Below are 17,506 nucleotides of genomic sequence, written 5' to 3' on the forward strand. Positions count from 1 at the left end.
AAACAATATCAACAACTTGTTTTATAATGAACAAAAATCAAAAGAAATACGATCAATAAATGATTAAAACCACATAAACTAACGGTAAACGCCTTAAACAACCAACTTTACAACCACAAATGTTTGCGAAACCACCTGAGAGACTATCAAGAGACGTTAATGACAAATTAAATGGAAAATTTAGGCGAATTGAACGCGGTAACCACTGGTTGCAAGTCGGCCAAAAAGTGTGTAGGCAACCATGCAACTGGTTACTGGCTAACAAATAAAATAAAAAACGGCGCGCATGCGCAGACAACAGCCATATGTACATATCGACGCCACCACCCAACAATTGACAAGACAAATTAATAAATAGACGGCGAACGCAGACGGGCAACTGTAAGCATGTTACTTGTAGCGACGCGACGCGACGATGACCGACACAATGCCATAACCGCCGACAGGTATTCATAAACAGGCAGTTGCAGCCAGAGTGGCGCCGCCGCACCCCTGGGTGCAAGTTGCTGTGGCGCATGTGACAAACAACCCAACATAGATATACTATATAGTACATACATACATATGTATGGTTGTGGGTTTATATGGAAGCAGGTATTATACAGTCTAATTGGAGGTGCAGCAAAATTCTCCGACTCAAAAGTTGATTACAGAAAATATGAATAAAAAAAATCCGTCTCAGAAAACCTGTGAGAAATCATTTGAGCCACTTTGAATATCGCCAGCGAAAGTGCAATAAAATCTTCGCGCACACAAAAAGACAAATTTGAAGAAAAATATAAAAACAAAACAAACAAAAAGAGAACACAAAAGAAAGAGGACAAATATGATGGCTCAAATTTGAATTGAATGACAAGTCCATGAAAGCGTTCCAAAACCGGTGGTGGCTGTTGTTATTGAAATTTTGACGATCAATGCGGGTCTTTGTTTTTCTAACGATGAATTGAAGCGAAGATTCGTTTTTAAGCATTAGATAAGCACATAAAGATATAATGAAGATTTAGAGACTGACTTAATCTACAAGATACATTGTTGCTATGAAGAAGCATTAAACGAAGAATGGAAAATTGCCACTTTAAATATTTGAACACAATACCCGCTCATAAGTGTCAGCTGGAATGGATTACAATTTCACATCGGTGTCTTGGAGATTTTTAGTGTCTAAGAGACAATTCATGAAATCTGGACAGCCTGAGACCGAATGATCTCTGAAATGATCTCCAGAGAAAGAAGGATTGCAAACGCAAGAGAATGATGATTAAGTATTCATGTAGATCAAATTTGTTCATTGTCCAATATATACCAGATCCATGTAAAGAACCGTAAGGATTATATAAAGTGATGTATTATGGAAAGTAGCGCTTTCGCCTGATCTCCTAAATAAACTTCAGATATCGATATCATTTTGGCGGCTACGCTGGCTAGGTCATGTTTTCCGAATGGACGAAATCACTCGAGCTTTGAAAATGTTCCATGCCGTACCCGCTGGTGTCAGCAGAGGAAGAGGAACCCTCCTCTTAAATAATTTCCCATAACCACTGAGACTTAGGTCATTTGAACATGAAAGTCTTGTTAGATTTAAACACTTGTTTAGCGCTAACTTAAAATATTTCAGCTTTAAGAACATATCTCAGTTCTAAACTATGATACGATACACCAAAAACCTCTAAAATAACTAGCAACTACAACACACAAATACGACTTACCTTCTCGCTTTGGTCGCGCGAGTCTCTTGTTGCTTCACGCCCGCAACACCTTCGTCTTCACTCAGTGCCTTTTCGGCCGAACCCATCAGTTGACTAATATTACTAAGCGAGGACGGCGAGAGTGAGTCCAATTGCGGCAGATCCGTATGACGACGCATCTCTTCGCGCAAGCGACGTTGGTGTGCGCGACTAACGCGCTCTTTGCCACCATTGCGCACCGCGTGTATGCTGGACGTTTGCTCAAGCACTACACCACTGCTACTACTATTGGCGTTCTTAGCGTTTGTAGGGCTAGTTGGGATACCACTTAAATTCATATTTACAGGTTCAATGAATAGCTTTTCGGGGGAGTAACCGAAACTATCGTCATCGGCGGTGCTGGGCGAGCGTATGCTACTACATGTGCCGGATGACAGGTTTGGTGGTAATGAGGATTGATGATATTCATATGGATAATGAGACGGACGATGATTTGCGGTGCGGCATTCGCAACCCAAATGACAGCGACCGTGAATGGAGCACTTTTTGCCCACATTCAAATGAGTATTCGAATCGATATTATTCGTATGTGTTGTGGATTTTTGTGGCGAGCCAGCGGAGTTGAGGGTGGTGTGCGCCGCCGAAGCATGCAGCTGTGGGGGCAGGGAGGTCGCCTTCTCAGTGCCATTCATGCGGCGACCGCAATCGGCGCGATGCTTGGAGCGCGCCGAGAGTGTGGTGTGCGCCCTTGCCTCATTCGAATCTTCACTTGTATCGCCGTTGAGCGCTTCATCTCTGGGGCTGCGCGGTGTACTCGCTTTTGTCTTACCACCGACATCTTTGCGTTTCTTGGTGCCTGGCTTGTGGCCGCTCGATGCGCGTGCCTTGTGTGAACGCTTTGCGCGATCATGTGTTGCGTTTGTATCACCGGACGCCGTGGCCGCGTGATCCATATTCGACTGATCGTATGCCTTGCCACCCAAATAGTTGGACAAAGAGTTGGCGACAAATGCGGTTAGGCAATTTGAGATCTCTGAGTAATCTTTACTGTTCTTTCGACTATTATTCCGACTGCTGCTGCTACGCGGATGGCTGCGCTCTCTACTCTTACTCTTATTCTTATTATTATTATTGTTGTTTTTATTGTTGTTACTGCGTGCGCTATGATGGGCGCCGTCTTCGTTTGACGGCGCTGACGAGTCTTCTTCGTTGGTTGTGCTGGTACCAATGTCCAGACCCTTCTCCTTGCATATTATATCATAGAGCGCGCTGATCGGTCGGGATTCGCTACGCACGCGCACTGCGCGTCTCTTACCAGCGAAACGATGCGAATTGCGACTGCGACCAGCGGATGTTGTTGTTGTCGATGTGGTATTCGTGCCTGCCGGTGATGTGGGGGATGGTATGGATATTATGTTATTGTTGTTGTTGTAATTATGATTTATGCTATCGTATGGTTGTTGTTGTTGTTGTGTTATGTCTGTCTCAATGTTGTCTAATTGCTTAACATTATTATGATTATTATTATATTTACTACAATCACTACTGCTATTTATATCAACAACAACAAAACTACTACCACCGTTATGTTCGTATGGCGTGTACTCGTATGTGTTATCGTTCAATTCACCTGTCTCGGTAGGGCGCCCAAATGCTGGTGACGATTTCGCTAAAGGTTCGTGACTTTTTCTTTCGCTGTTGCTGTTGTTGTTGTTGTAGCCGCTGCTGCCCGCAGAGCCGCCACGAAAAAAAGCCGCTCGTGCCGCCGCTGTATTCACGCTTTTGCTGCTTGTGTTGCTGTCGATCGGATTGATCGGCGCTTTGTTGTTGCGCTCACGATCGCGCTTATCCACCAACGTTGGCGATGTAGTGCTGGCACGTCCAATAACAGCTGCACCCGTGCCAATTGGTGGCGGTACTACTGTAGCGGTGCTGGTTTTGGGGAAGTAATGCTCTTTGACCAATTGTGTTGGTGTATTGTAGACGCTTTGGTAATTCTCATTTAGTGACGTAACATCATTGGCTTTCGGCGTGTGAATGTGTAGATTGACGTCGGTATAGTAGGCTGGTGCGGTGTGATGGTGAAAATGTGGATGTACACCGTGGTAGCGTGTTGAGGAGGATGAGGAAGATTTGGATCCTGGCTGTTGTTGTTGTTGTTTCTCTTTTGACTGATGTTTAGACGATTGATGTTGTTGTTGCTGTTGCAATTGTTGATGTTGTTTTATTTTATCGTATACTGAAGACGTTTGCTGGCAGCTCGATTTGGCAGTGACCGATGCGGAGGATAGACTACAATTTGACGATTTGTTTTCGTAATTGGTATTAGGGCTATGTATAGTGTCGACGGATTCTGAAAGGAGAGAGGGAAGGGAATTAGTGTATGTCCCAAATGTTTTAAGTTAATCTTATTATTAAATAAGCTTATTAAAGAAAGTTAAATAAATAAAAGTTAGTCAATATCAATATCAATATTATCGGGTGATCCGAGTAGAGGTATTTTTTTCAACAGCATTTTTTGACAGATCACGCATTTTACGTCGAGATCTGAAATAAAAAGCGTACAAAATAAAGCTTGTGAAAGAACTGACCCCGCTCGACCCTACCAAGCGACATCGCTCCGCTCTATGGGCTCTTGAAAAGCTCCAAGAAGATCCGACGTATTCGAGCCAAATTCTGTTCATCGTTAAGGCCCATTTCTGGCCAAATGGGTATGTAAACAATCAAAACTGCCGCATTTGGGACGAAGAGCAATCTGAAAATATTCCAGAACTGCGATTTCATCCTGTAAAAACAACGGTTTGGTGTGGCTTGTGAGCCGTGGAATCATCGGTACATATTTATTCAAAATTATGGCGGTGAGAACGCAACCGTCAATAGCGACCGTTATCGCGCCATGATAACCGACCATTTGATGTCTGAAATTGAACATCGTGATCTCGGCGACATTTAGTTTCAACAAGATGGCGGCACTTCCCACACATCGCATTAATCAACGGATTTATTTAGAGAACACTTCCGTGAGCAGATAATTTCACGTTTGGGACCGGCCGATTGGCCATCAAGATCGTGTGATATCAGACCGTTAGACTCCTGTGGGGATATGTAAAGTCTAAAGTATATGCTGGCAATCCCGCTTAGATTCAAGCCTTGGAGCAAAACATCACGCGTGTCATTCGCCAGTTACCAGTCGAAATGCTCGAACGAGTCATCGCAAATTGGACTCAACGGATGGACCATCTGAGACGTAGCCACGGCCAATATTTTAACGGGATAATCTTCAGAAAATAAATGCCGAAGAACGTTCTTTCGAATGCTAATAAACATTCCCTATTAAATTTGAATTTTCCGTATTGTTTTTTAAGTAGGGAACCTCGAAATGGATCACCCTTTAATATCAATATGAATGTTTTCCGTAAATGTTTGTTCATAAGCACAAGAACTGTTAGTCCCACCTAGAATGAAATGTACTCTTCTCACTAATTTACGCATTACAGCTAAGAAATTTCCACAGAACATGCGTAAAATGAGGGTCCAAGAGGATAGAATTTTGAGGCAGCTAACAAGAATATTAGCCAACTTGCTTAGGCGACTACAGCGCCGATCGGAACGAAGAAAGACTTGACAAACGGGAAAATTTCTATAAAGCAAAAATTTAATTATATAAAGGATTATATTTTATTTGGGCTTATAATGAGTGAGAAAAACAGTGGTGAACAAAAATAGTCGGGAAAAATAATAAGACAAGATCTCGTGTTTTCAAAAAACCAATTAGTAGTTGAATTTAATTTTTTGTTTCTGAAAAACATTTTTTTTTATAAGCAAAAAATTTGCAATTTTCTGTTGTTTTTTGTTCACCACTGCAATTATTTGCCGCTTAAAACACAGCGACAGCCGCAAAGCGATTATTCACGAAATATCGCAATAATGTGTAAATCTAGATATACATATAAGATACAATGGAATTCAGCTGGTAATTTCACAATGAAAACCGCACAAAATTCGTAATCCACCAAAACCACAAGCAAATGCTCCAATTGCGGTTTACGTAATTACATAATTAACATCAAATTAACTGTCGTTGTCGCTGTGTTTTATTAATTAGTATTATTATTCTCCATTTTAGTGGCAATAATTTGCGGCTTTTTGTGTTTTTTGTAATTTATATCACCGCCAATTTTGCAATAACGCGTTTACATTAAGAAGATTGCCAACGTTAACGAGTACGTGAAGAAATCACTTCGAATTTTAACACACTTTCAATAAACCATAAATTATAAAAGAGACTAAAATGAGAGCTTATAATTTGAGAAATAAAAATTAAAATGTGAAAAAATAAACATTTCAAGTTTTCAAAAATTTCACTTTTTTTGACATTTTTCGAAAATTTTCAAAACATTTCAAAAATACTGTGAATTTTTTGGTATTTGAAATATTTGTGTTTTTTGTTTTTTTATTTTTTATTTTATTTTTTTTTTTTTGTTAAATTGAGAATAATATGATAATTTCGATTTTTGCATTTATACAGGGTGCCTAGTTTAGAAAATTTGAAAACATAAAATATGTTTAAAATTTCCTTCTGGCCTTTCTTGATCACGTGTAGAGAATTAAGCTGACGTGCTAGAAGTCTCTAATTAGGCTTAAATTGAAGCTTAAACTGTCAACTATAAGAGTCAAATCGAAAAAGTTCTGAATGTGCGCGCGCGCTCTACTTGCACTCAAAGAGCGGTACACTAGGGCACTACGGCGCGCCGAATTAGAGACTTCTAGCACGTCAGCATAATTCTCTAGACGTGATCAAAAAAGGCCAAAAACAGGGTTTTTTGAGACTTTGAGTCCATTTTGCTCAAAATCTCGACGTGATAGGCACTTTTGGAGGACATATTCGTGTTCAGCGATGAAAATCCTATAAGAATATCATTGTCTGATCTTTGAGTCAGAGAAAAAGTTACTTTTTGTCGACCAGTGTAATTATTAAAAAAGGTATAAAAAAATTAAAATTAAATTTAAATAATTAAATTTTTGCGGCTATACAGGGTGTCTGGTGTAAAAATTTTGAAAAAGTGAAAAAATAAAAAAATAATAATTGAAAGAAAAAAATTAAATTGATGGTGCTCATTTTATTTTATTTTTTTTTTTACCGTTTTCGGTGTTATAAAGGGTACTTCAAGTAGACATTATGAACATTAACAATAAGTTGTTTTATAAAATTCTTAATAAAATAGCAATAATGAAGCAAATTTTAAATCAATTTAAATTAAATTTAAGCATTAAAATTTTTGCAATTATACAAGGTACCTCGTGTAGATATTTTGAGAATTTGAGAAAAATTAAAAAAAAAAATGGTGCTTAAATAATATTAATCCAAGACATTTTAAAATCAGATTGAGGCACAATTTATATTCGGGATTATACAGGGTGCTTCGAGGAGAAATTACGATTATACAGACGGTCTTGCTTTTTAAGATGCCTAAAATTACAATAAGTAAGGAAATTTTAAAATAAATTGACGATAATTTAGATTGAAAGAAATTATAAAGGGTGTTTGGTGTCAAAATTTTGAAAAGAAATAAAATAAATTCAAAATTCAAATAAAATTAACAAGTAAGGAAAGGCTAAATTCGGGTGCAACCGAACATTTTATACTCTCGCAATTTATTGATATATTTTTATTAAGAGAACACACAATTTGACCCAATTTGAAAATCCTATAATTAAGTATATGAGAGCTAGGGGAAGTTATGACCCGATTTTAACCATTTCTGGTACAGATACACACTATTAGAAGAAAAATATTTCCTCTGAATTAATTTAAAATGTCTGAGAGATTTACCGACATTTTCGGTGAAAAATTACCATGGGGCACTGAATTCTTCATATTCGACATTCGAGGCCTTCAAATTCCGATTTTCACAAGTGACGCCACAGATCATATACAGTATTGCTGCAAAGTTTTATTTCGCTATCTTCATTGGTTCCTTATGTATATATTATAAAGTGAAGGAATAAGATGGAGTTCAAAATTGAGTTACATGGAAATTTGTCGTGGTTGTGAACCGATTTTATTTTCCTTTTTCCACACGTGTCATCAGGGTGCCAAGAAAATATTATATACCGAATTTTATTTGAATCGGTCGAGTAGTTCCTGAGATACTGTTTTTGACCCATAAGTGGGCGATGCTACGCCCATTTTCAATTTTGTAAAAAAAATCTGAGTGCAGCTTCCTTCTGCAATTTCTTCTGTAAAATTTAGTGTTTCTAACGTTTTTCGTTAGTGAGATAATCCACTTTTAGTAATTTTCAACCTAATCTTTGGGAGGTGGGCGTGGTTATTATCCGATTTCAACTATTTTCCTTACCTAAGAGAACCGACTGCAGAATGTTTGGTTTATATAGCTTCATTGATTTGCGAGATATATGCAAATAACCGATTTAGGGGCGGGGCCACGCCCACTTACCCAAAAAAATTACATTCAAGAATGCCCCTTCCTAGTGCGATCCTCTGTTCCAAATTTTACTTCTATAACTTTATTTATGGCTTAGTTATGACACTTTTTGTGTTTTAGGTTTTCGCCATTTTGTGGGCGTGGCAGTGGTCCGATATTGCCCATTTTCGAAAGCAACCCTCTCACGGACCCAAGGAACATGTGTTCCATGTTTCATTAGGATATCTCAATTTTTACTATCCGTTGCACGGACGGACGGACGGACGGACAGACATTCCGAGTTAATATACTATATATAACTATAATTTGCTTTGACCAGAAATTTTGTAAAAAAAAATACAAAAATTAAAAAACAAGTAATAATAGTTCAGCAAATGCATTCACACATCCAAACATATATATACATATAAATTGCAAGCCGCACTTTTGCTACAAAAGCACCAAAGCAATTAATTGCACACTTATGCTATGCTATGCTCTGCATGTAGCCAAGAGTACATTATTCAAAGTGCCAACAGCTTAGTGGCCTAGTAAATGGGGGTAAAAGCGTATAAAAAGCGAAAACACTCAATTTGTTTTAAGCCAGTCAGTAAGTCATTAAGACCACTTACCTACACACTCACAGGCACACAAATAACCGGCGAGTGGGTGGGTGGTAACTACAGTTATTTTCACATTTAATCGCATTTATATGCATAGTTGCTCCAACTCTTTGCTTGGTGTTACTGACATGTTTATTTGTTAAGCTAAATTTGTTGTTATTGCTGTTGTTCTTGTTGTTGTAGTTCATGTTATTTTCGTTATACATTTTCTAGGTGAGCAGAACGAGTCAGGGTCGTGGGGATTAAATGAAATCTACTTGGCAAAGCATTTAAATGCGCACCTGAGCGCTGCCAACCTGCCAGCAATTGTGGCAACCTTTGGCGGTGACGGTTGGACGGCGACGGATAAATAGCGAAAATCATGTCAAGGTGATAGGGGGTGAAAGAGGAGGAGAAGAAAGAGTGAGCGAGGGAGGAGCGCACTGCTAGTGCAATTTTTAGCTTTTTGACTTGCAGCAACGAATTAAGCGCTATAAAATTAGTGACAGTGGCGAAAACGTGATGCGAAATATGCACACAAACACACATACATATGTAGATACACCTTCATAAATACATACGTACATGTGTGTATGTGTGTTAGTAGTGCTTGCAGGTGTGCGATTGGACTGTTGTCGTGCTAATTGCCTACAAATTTGACCAAAATCGGATTGGCAGGTGTTAATTGTGGGCTTTGAAATTAAGCCAATTTATAGAAGCTTATATATGCACACATATTTATGTATATATTATATATTATATTTAATACACTGATAGAAAGTTTTTTTTAATAAATGTGAAAAAAAAAAAATAAATTATTCTCAATTTCATTCGTTATTTGTATGTGGAAAGTACTTACTCCAAGTATAAGGTCTTTACATGAACATTCATATTTTGTACTTCTTTTGAAGAAATAGACTAGCGAGTTGGAAGAAAAAAATAGACTTCTAAAAAAAACATTTCAACAGTTTTTCGAGAACTCTGTTTTCTAATATAAGAGAGTTTATAGGTGAGTTGTCTGAAAAATCTATGAATTGTAGTTTTCAACTCGCCTAGCCTTGAATCTAAGTGGTGAATCGAACAAGCGACTGGTATACAGTAGTGTTTAAAATAATAATAGTGCGTGTGCTGGATTCTTATCATTGAAATCGGAGACGAAACGAAATATATTATGGACAGATAAAGTCGTTCTTTTTGGAGGCATAGGTTCACTGCCAACGTCCACCGAGGACTGAATACCACCCTAGACACACTACGATAACGGTAAAACATGTAGGGTTAAAAATATTAGTTTGGGTCTGTCTTTTATTTTTACTGTGCTGGGCCAATATATCGTATCTACACTGTCATGGATGAACATGTCTACGTTGATATTTTGAATAGCACAATATTACCTTATACGGAAAACGATATGAAATGGGTCTTCCAGCCGGATAATGATCCGAAACATAGAAGTCAGCTAGCCAAGGAGTGGCTTCATATCAAAGGGATTATGGTCATGCCTTGGCAATGGTCCGACCACTATTCCGTAGATAACATATGTGTTGATATATAGAAAAGCAATAATAGCGAACTTTGGAGGATTCTTGGGAAGAAATACCTAAAACCCGTTATGCAGGCCTAGTCAACTCTATGCCGCGTCCCTATCAGGCGGTTTTATATAATAGGTGCTTTTCGACCAAATACTGAACCCCATTTCTTTATATCTATACATAATTTTTAAATTTACCTATGTTTCAGATACTTTTTTAAATCAGATGTGAAATACTACTATTTTTTTGAACAACGAATTTTTATAAGAAATTCTAATATTGACTTCTTAGTACTATTATTATTTTGAACACGGCTGTATATCAACATAAAAACTAGGTTGGAATAGCTAGAACTTCTTAGCATTGTAGAAAGTTTCGTATAAAAATCTCTGACTCGACTCAAGAAGTTGGTTTTACAGATTGTTCGGTTACCCGCTTTCACTACTAAAGGAAAATGTTGAGTTATTGAGAAAATCTCTTAAAATTTTTAAATTCTTTTACAAAATTATTTTGGAAAGATTCTTAATGATCAGGAATAACTTATATTTATGTGAGTTGTTTCCAGTTCATTGGACAGTTGGGGGAACACTGGATTGCTACAATCTCTCGAGAGTTGGATTGCAAAGATAATCATGAGGTTATATATGAACTCTGCCTGTTTTGTAATGCAAGACCTAATGAAATTCTAAGCTTTGGCAGCTGAAGAAATTATTTTGAAAAAAAATTCTACGCGAAGAATATTTTGAATAAATAGTTTTAAAAAAATTTTCTTCAATTTTTTTTCAATAATATTTTATAATTTTTTTTTCTGTTCATCATTGAAAAAAAAAACAAAAAAAAAATGTTTATAACTTATACAAATATCATAAATATATATTAGCTACAAGTTGATTTGTTCTTATTAATAAACAAAGTTCTAATAAAATCGAACAAGATTAGCATGAAGTCCCAATATCACAATTTTTGCTTACTGCACTTTTTTGATCACCTTCTGCTGACTGTGATTTAATTTATAACAAAACTGCCACATGAAAAACGTAGAAAAAATTAGACAAATAAACGCCCACAATCACACATATATATATGTTCATATGTAAGTAGGTAAACAAGGTGCCGAATTGACAAGCGAAGGTGATTGAATAGCTAAATAGACCGTTAAGTGTCGAGACAATCAATGTTATGTACGATTCTGACATTACAGCCGCGCAGAGTAAACACAAATACATAAAAAAATTAAATCAAAGAAAACAAAACAAACAAACAACAACAAAAATAAAAAACCAACAAAGAAAACAAAATCAACAAAAGCAACCAATAATCAATTGCTCAACAACCTTACTATTACACCAAACATCGCATTGAAAGCAACAACAATAAATGACATTTCAATCAACTGAATCTCTGTTTTTCACCTTTAATGAGATTTCAATTTCGATTTCAATTTCGATTTCAATGACAAACTAGAACATACCATACCAAATATGCAGAGATTTTCAATTTACAAATTAGCACAATGACAATGGTTCAAAGAAGAAAAACAAAAGAAACAAAAAAAAATTAATTATAAAAATATTTAAATAATAGCAACAACTGTTTGCATTGTTGTTGTTAATTTGCGCATTTAACTATAAAAATAAAATTAAAAACAAAAATACTTATTTTTTTTTATTTTTCCCCCTTTTTGCAATTACGTTGCGTATACGCCGCGTGGGCCGACCGCTCACTTGTAAGTACCCACACAGTCATGCAAGTGTAGATAACAATAAACTTGGGTAAACATGATGCTATGACGTCACTCCGTATGACACATTAACATTGAAAGGAAGTTATTATTGTTGAAAAAACAACAACAACAACAACACTACAAACAATACTGATAAATATTTATTCAAACATGCAAAGCGGAAAATCTTAGCTGAGAGTAATAAAAAATTGCATTTCTGCCGCAAAGTCTCAGAAAGCACTTTCGTGAATTGAAATAAACGGTATTTTGCATCAAATTACACACACAGTGTGGCAAAATGCAAACTGTTTTCGCTTAGCAGCACGCTGATCATGTTTTGCTCTATTTTCCATAGAGTTATTCTTTCCTTTTCATTTCATTGTCAGTTTCATTGCTGGTGGCTGGTGTCTTATATTATTATATGTGTGTGGAGAACTGTTTGCGGTGTTGCAGCAACACGTCTCGTGAGTGCTGTTTCTTCTGCACACACATATGTACATATATAAATACTTACAATTGCTTTAACCCGCCAATCCAAGCGGATAAGTGTGTTGCTGCTTTGGTATTTATAACGCCCAACACCCACATGCAAATAAACAATCGCGTGCACTGAAAATATGTTGGCATAAGTTGTCAATGTGGCAGCAATCTGACGATTTATTGTTCATTTAAATAAGCAAAAAATGCTTAACCCGCTTGTGATGCTGTGGAAGTATTTGAGACCAATAAATCTATAAGCAATTTTTATCCAAAAAAATTCTTCGATATGAAGCTATTTAAAAATGTTCCGTTAAGCGATTGAATCCTGTATGAGAATATAAGGTCCACGAGGACTATTAGAATAACTTGATCACTAATTTAGATTAATATAAAATATTGAATATTGAAATTCGCAAATGTTGGAGAAAATATTAATTTTCAATTTGAAGTTCAACATTTAGGCAATTTGAAAGACAACATTTTCTCAAACGTTTCTCAAAGGCTATTTCTCACATTGGTTTCAATCATTTTACTATTTGAGAAAAAACACTTTCTCATTTCATATTTGAGAAAATGTTTGAGATTTTGACATTTTCAAATTGAGAACAAGGAAATTTTCATATTAAAAATGTGTCTTTTAGTTTGAGAATGGTTATGTCTTCAAATTAAAATGCATTTGAGAACAAACGTTTGAGATTTGAAATTAAGGTTGATTCTCAAACGCATCTCAATTTGAGAATCAACAAAAATGAGTGTCGGGTTAATATGAGGGATCTGTCACGCCCACAATTACGCTATATAGAGCATATTTCTCAGAGTTCTAAATCGATGAACTTATATGTTTGTAGGTTTTGTCATTAATATCGTGAAAGCTGTAGTTCCATATCGGGTTAGGTCTGAGGATGAAGTAATAATTGCTAGTTTAGTTATAACTAACTGAGTTATAACCTATGGCTTCGAAATTTTTCAATCATTTTAGGAGGTTTTGGTCTTTTCAATAGATTTCATTCTTATGAAATAAGATTCGTCGATTCGGTATGTTGGACTACAGATTCCTCTAAAATCTCGGCAATCTATCGAGCGAATAGGTTCATACTGTGAAATTCCTATAAATTCAATCAATTATTCATTCTAAAAGCACAGTGATTAAGGAGTTAGAGGTAGTCAAAGACACGAAAAGATTACAATTTTCAGTCATTGTTTTCTATTAAGTCATGTTATTTTACATAAGTAATAATATGATATTATTACACAAAGTTTTGACTTGAAGTCACGAAAATTTTGAAAAAAAAAGATTTGTAATTTCCAAAGTTATAGCTGTTTCTGTTGACCCAGCATCAAAAAAGGTCTTTGTGGTGACAATCATAAGTCCTTCTAGATTCGTCTACAATCAATCGGATAAGAAAAATTCGTAATATAAATATATAATCCTGGGCATGATCGAAGCTTTCTTCTTTTTTTCAAAAATTAACAAAATGGCGACTTCAGGAAATTTTTTTCTAGATTTTCGGAAAAAAATCGATAGTTAATTGGTCTTAAGAAATCGAAATTTTTGAAAAAAATGCGTCGATCCTGCCCAGGATAATTATTTATTCAAAAAGCTGTAGAAATCTCAATAAAATCTACTGAGCAGTTTTCGAGTTACAGTTGTCAACAGTTCAGAAAACATAGTTTCGAGAAAAATGCATTTTAAAGTTTCACACTAGCGTGTTGAAGTGCCCGTTCTTTGTTATGTGTCGATTAACTCGAAAACTAATGAGTAATCGAGTCAATTTCAAATTTTCAGAGAATATGCAACGAAAACTCCAACAAAATTGATTTTTTGAAAATCCTGACTGCCCCTAATACTTTAAGTTGAAAAAATTAGCACATTAATTCGTATTGAGTCTTAATATGAAAAAGGGGAAGAGAGCTGAAAATAATGTTTAGTTGTAGCTTTTTTCCTATAATATATATCATTACAAAAAGAGAAAAATTTCTACTTGATCCCTAACCTATAAATTGGCATTAGCAGTACTATATATTCAGGAAGGTTTGTAATCCTATAACAAGTTATTGTTGTAGTTATTATTTCAAGCATAAACACGTGCCGTTCATTATCAACTAAAAACTGAAATGTGCATTTGTAGTTTTCTTAAAACCTCGATAATCGTTTTATGAAACCCACTTCACTTCGTTAAACCTAATACTTAGCAAAAGTACTTAGTAAGCCCTAAATTTGATTTGATCACTCAAGTGCTGGCGCAGTGATTGTTTTTCTTTTTCTCAGAAGAGAGTAAAAGTGCCGCAGCAACAAAACAAAACTAAATGTTGAATGAATCATACATGATGAGATAGATTATTTATATTGTATTGAATAATAAAAGCAAACCAAGCAAATAATGTGGCACTCGCCAGCATAATTATTAGCATTGATTTTGCTCTTCACAAATGAGAAGTAGACAGAATGTAGACTAATTTTTGGGGAAATGTTTGGGAGATATATTTAAAAAAAATATATATATTATATACAATGATATATCCTATAAATAAATCATTTTCACTCTGATAACTTTTTCAAAAAATTATTTTAGATTCAAAAATATATTAATCTCTTTTGGAATTTGAAAATATCCAGAATTTGAAAATGCACTCCAGCAAAATGCAATCAGTGACGCTGTGACATAGTGTAGGCGTTGCCACATGCGTGCGACTGATCGTTTATGAATTGTAAAATTTTTCGCATTCAACGCGAAATTCCAGCGCGAAATGAATTTAACGATGTTGCCAAAATAAACAAAGACACACAGACACTCATACACACATACACACAAAAATATGTACGTCATGCAGATGGGCGGGTAATGCAAAAATGAGGCAAATATTGCATTTGAAAAAATTGAAAAAATCCAAAGAATAAAAAAAACAACAACAAAACGAAAGTAATAAAAACAACTCATGATCTGTGTGCACTGACACCGAAAATTTATATAAAAGCCTGTTAGGCAAAATGATGAAAACATTTTTAAATTTAGGCACAAATTTCAAAAAAAAAAAACAAAATATGATTGTTGTTGCAGCAAATTGCGCCGCAGCACTGGGTGTGTGGAGAAGCAGCAGGCTTGATTGCTAAGATATAAAATCTTCTAGATATACATATGTACTCGCCTTTGGCACTTATTTTTAGAGTGGCGTTAAAGTAGCTGCATTTGGTGCTCCCATTCGGCGGGCGGCCAAGTAGCGCAATGTCAATGCTTTACATTACAACAAAAAATAACAGAATTTCACACAGCCAAGCGCGTTGGCGTGCAATATGGTGAAGGCGGCTAAACGCATTGGAAATTATTTTCTAAATTTTCGTTCAGTCAAAAGTGATTTATCTCGTGGCAAGGGAAAGTGCAGAAAGCTGAGTGGGTGGTTGACTAACTGAAGATTCATGCGCTGCAATCTGTACAAAAACAAGAACAAATATAAAAAAAAATATTTTCAAAGAAATTGCGCGCACTGTGGTTGCCATTAAATGCAAAAGCATTTCCCTACGGAGAGTAGAAATTAAAAACGGAAATTTCACGCATTGCAATAAACAATAAGAAATATTAACCAAAAAACACAAAAAAAAAAATTAATGAAATACAATAATCATAAATAATGGAAATTAAGCTTTTGGTATAAAATTATATCAGATTAGATAGAAATAAAAAATATTAACATTTACAATGTAACAATATTGTTGGAGGTTCATTAGTTATACTAAGGCTACACCGCAAAATCTAATTTTTTTCCGGCTTCGAGTTTCGAAGGCAAATATTTCGATGTTGGCTAACTTCGAAAATCAGAGAATACACGTTTTTTACTTATGACTGAATCTCTCGGAAAAGCTAACTAAAACCTGTCGAGTGTTTCACAGTGTAATAGAAAATTGAGATAACATAACATGACCAAACATTTTATACTCGCGTAATGTATTTATTTAATTTTGTTCAGATAAAACACCGTCATAAAGTCCACTATAATAGTGAAAATCATGATACATATACATAAAGTACATATATGGGGCTTGGGCTAATTCATGAACCATTTTTGCCACCAAGCTATATTATATTCAACATTATACGATCACTTAATTTTGCTAAGATATTTCACATTTTAACCGAAAGCTCAGTGGATGTTTGAAAACCCTAATATAAGATATATGGCAGTTAGGAGAAGTTATGACCCGATTTCATCAATTTTTTGCACAGATACGCACTATTAGAAGCTAAAGATACCCTCTGAATTTCCATAAAATAGCTGAGAGATTTTCGGTAAACAATTATCCATAGGCACGGAGGCCTGTTCGAAATCTGGGGTCTTGAAAAGTTATAGTCCGATTTCGGCGATTTTTATACGGGATATGTCTCAGTAGAAATGCAGAACTTTGTTCCGAAATCTACACCGTGAACGAATCAGTTGGACTTCAAAATTGTGTTTTATGGGAAGATTTACAGATTCTTATAAACAGGCATATGAATTTAATTCCAAAACGATTGGATCTATTTAACTGAAATTTTATCTGTATACACTACTTCTGGACTCTAAACTTCCCTCAACGACCTGTTTGTATCTTAAAACCGCCGATCATCCTCTTTAGATGATAATAACCCTCAATCGATTCGTCTTTGAGGGGGACACACACATTCCTATCAAATGTCAACTTCCCCTTCGGGCGGTACTCCCAGTTCTATATAAACGAGGCTCTGAGGACCGTGTAAAGACGGTATATCCTTAGCACCAGCGAGGAGGAAATTTATACGCCGTTGCTGACTCGCAGTCTCGGATCCAGGCTCAGATCTAGAAGGCTAATCTCCTACTCTTCTTAAATTAATGTTATTGAACTGGGAGCCATTGAGGACAAAGCGGATGCGACAAAGTACTTTCTCTTTACTCGAAAGTTGTTTTCAAAAATTTTAAAAAACATTTTTGAGAGTAATAAATTTATATAACAACAAATATATGAAAACTTATTACACATTAGTAATGAATAATATCATATGAAACGAATAAATTTTACTTGAAATGAGTTACGAAATTCCACATCTGT

At 35.7% G+C, this 17,506-nt stretch overlaps 1 protein-coding gene across 18 annotated transcripts in view; it reads right to left on the reverse strand.

Moving 5' to 3' along the window:
• The window catches only part of LOC105220753 (supervillin), a 363,739-nt gene that overhangs the window by 161,789 nt on the left and 184,444 nt on the right, over positions 1 to 17,506 (reverse strand). For 15 of the 18 annotated variants that reach the window (XM_054228592.1, XM_054228584.1, XM_054228583.1 and 12 more), the window contains one exon: positions 1,707 to 4,038. In XM_054228592.1, the coding sequence (XP_054084567.1) occupies positions 1,707 to 4,038 (2,332 nt within the window). Of the gene's footprint in view, positions 1 to 1,706; positions 4,039 to 5,140; positions 5,326 to 5,856; positions 6,032 to 17,506 lie in introns of those variants that run through there. The other 3 variants (XM_054228590.1, XM_054228591.1, XM_029045976.2) reach the window with 3 other exon arrangements.

The sequence above is a fragment of the Zeugodacus cucurbitae genome, chromosome 4 (assembly GCF_028554725.1).
Source record: "Zeugodacus cucurbitae isolate PBARC_wt_2022May chromosome 4, idZeuCucr1.2, whole genome shotgun sequence".
Classification (NCBI taxonomy): domain Eukaryota; kingdom Metazoa; phylum Arthropoda; class Insecta; order Diptera; family Tephritidae; genus Zeugodacus; species Zeugodacus cucurbitae.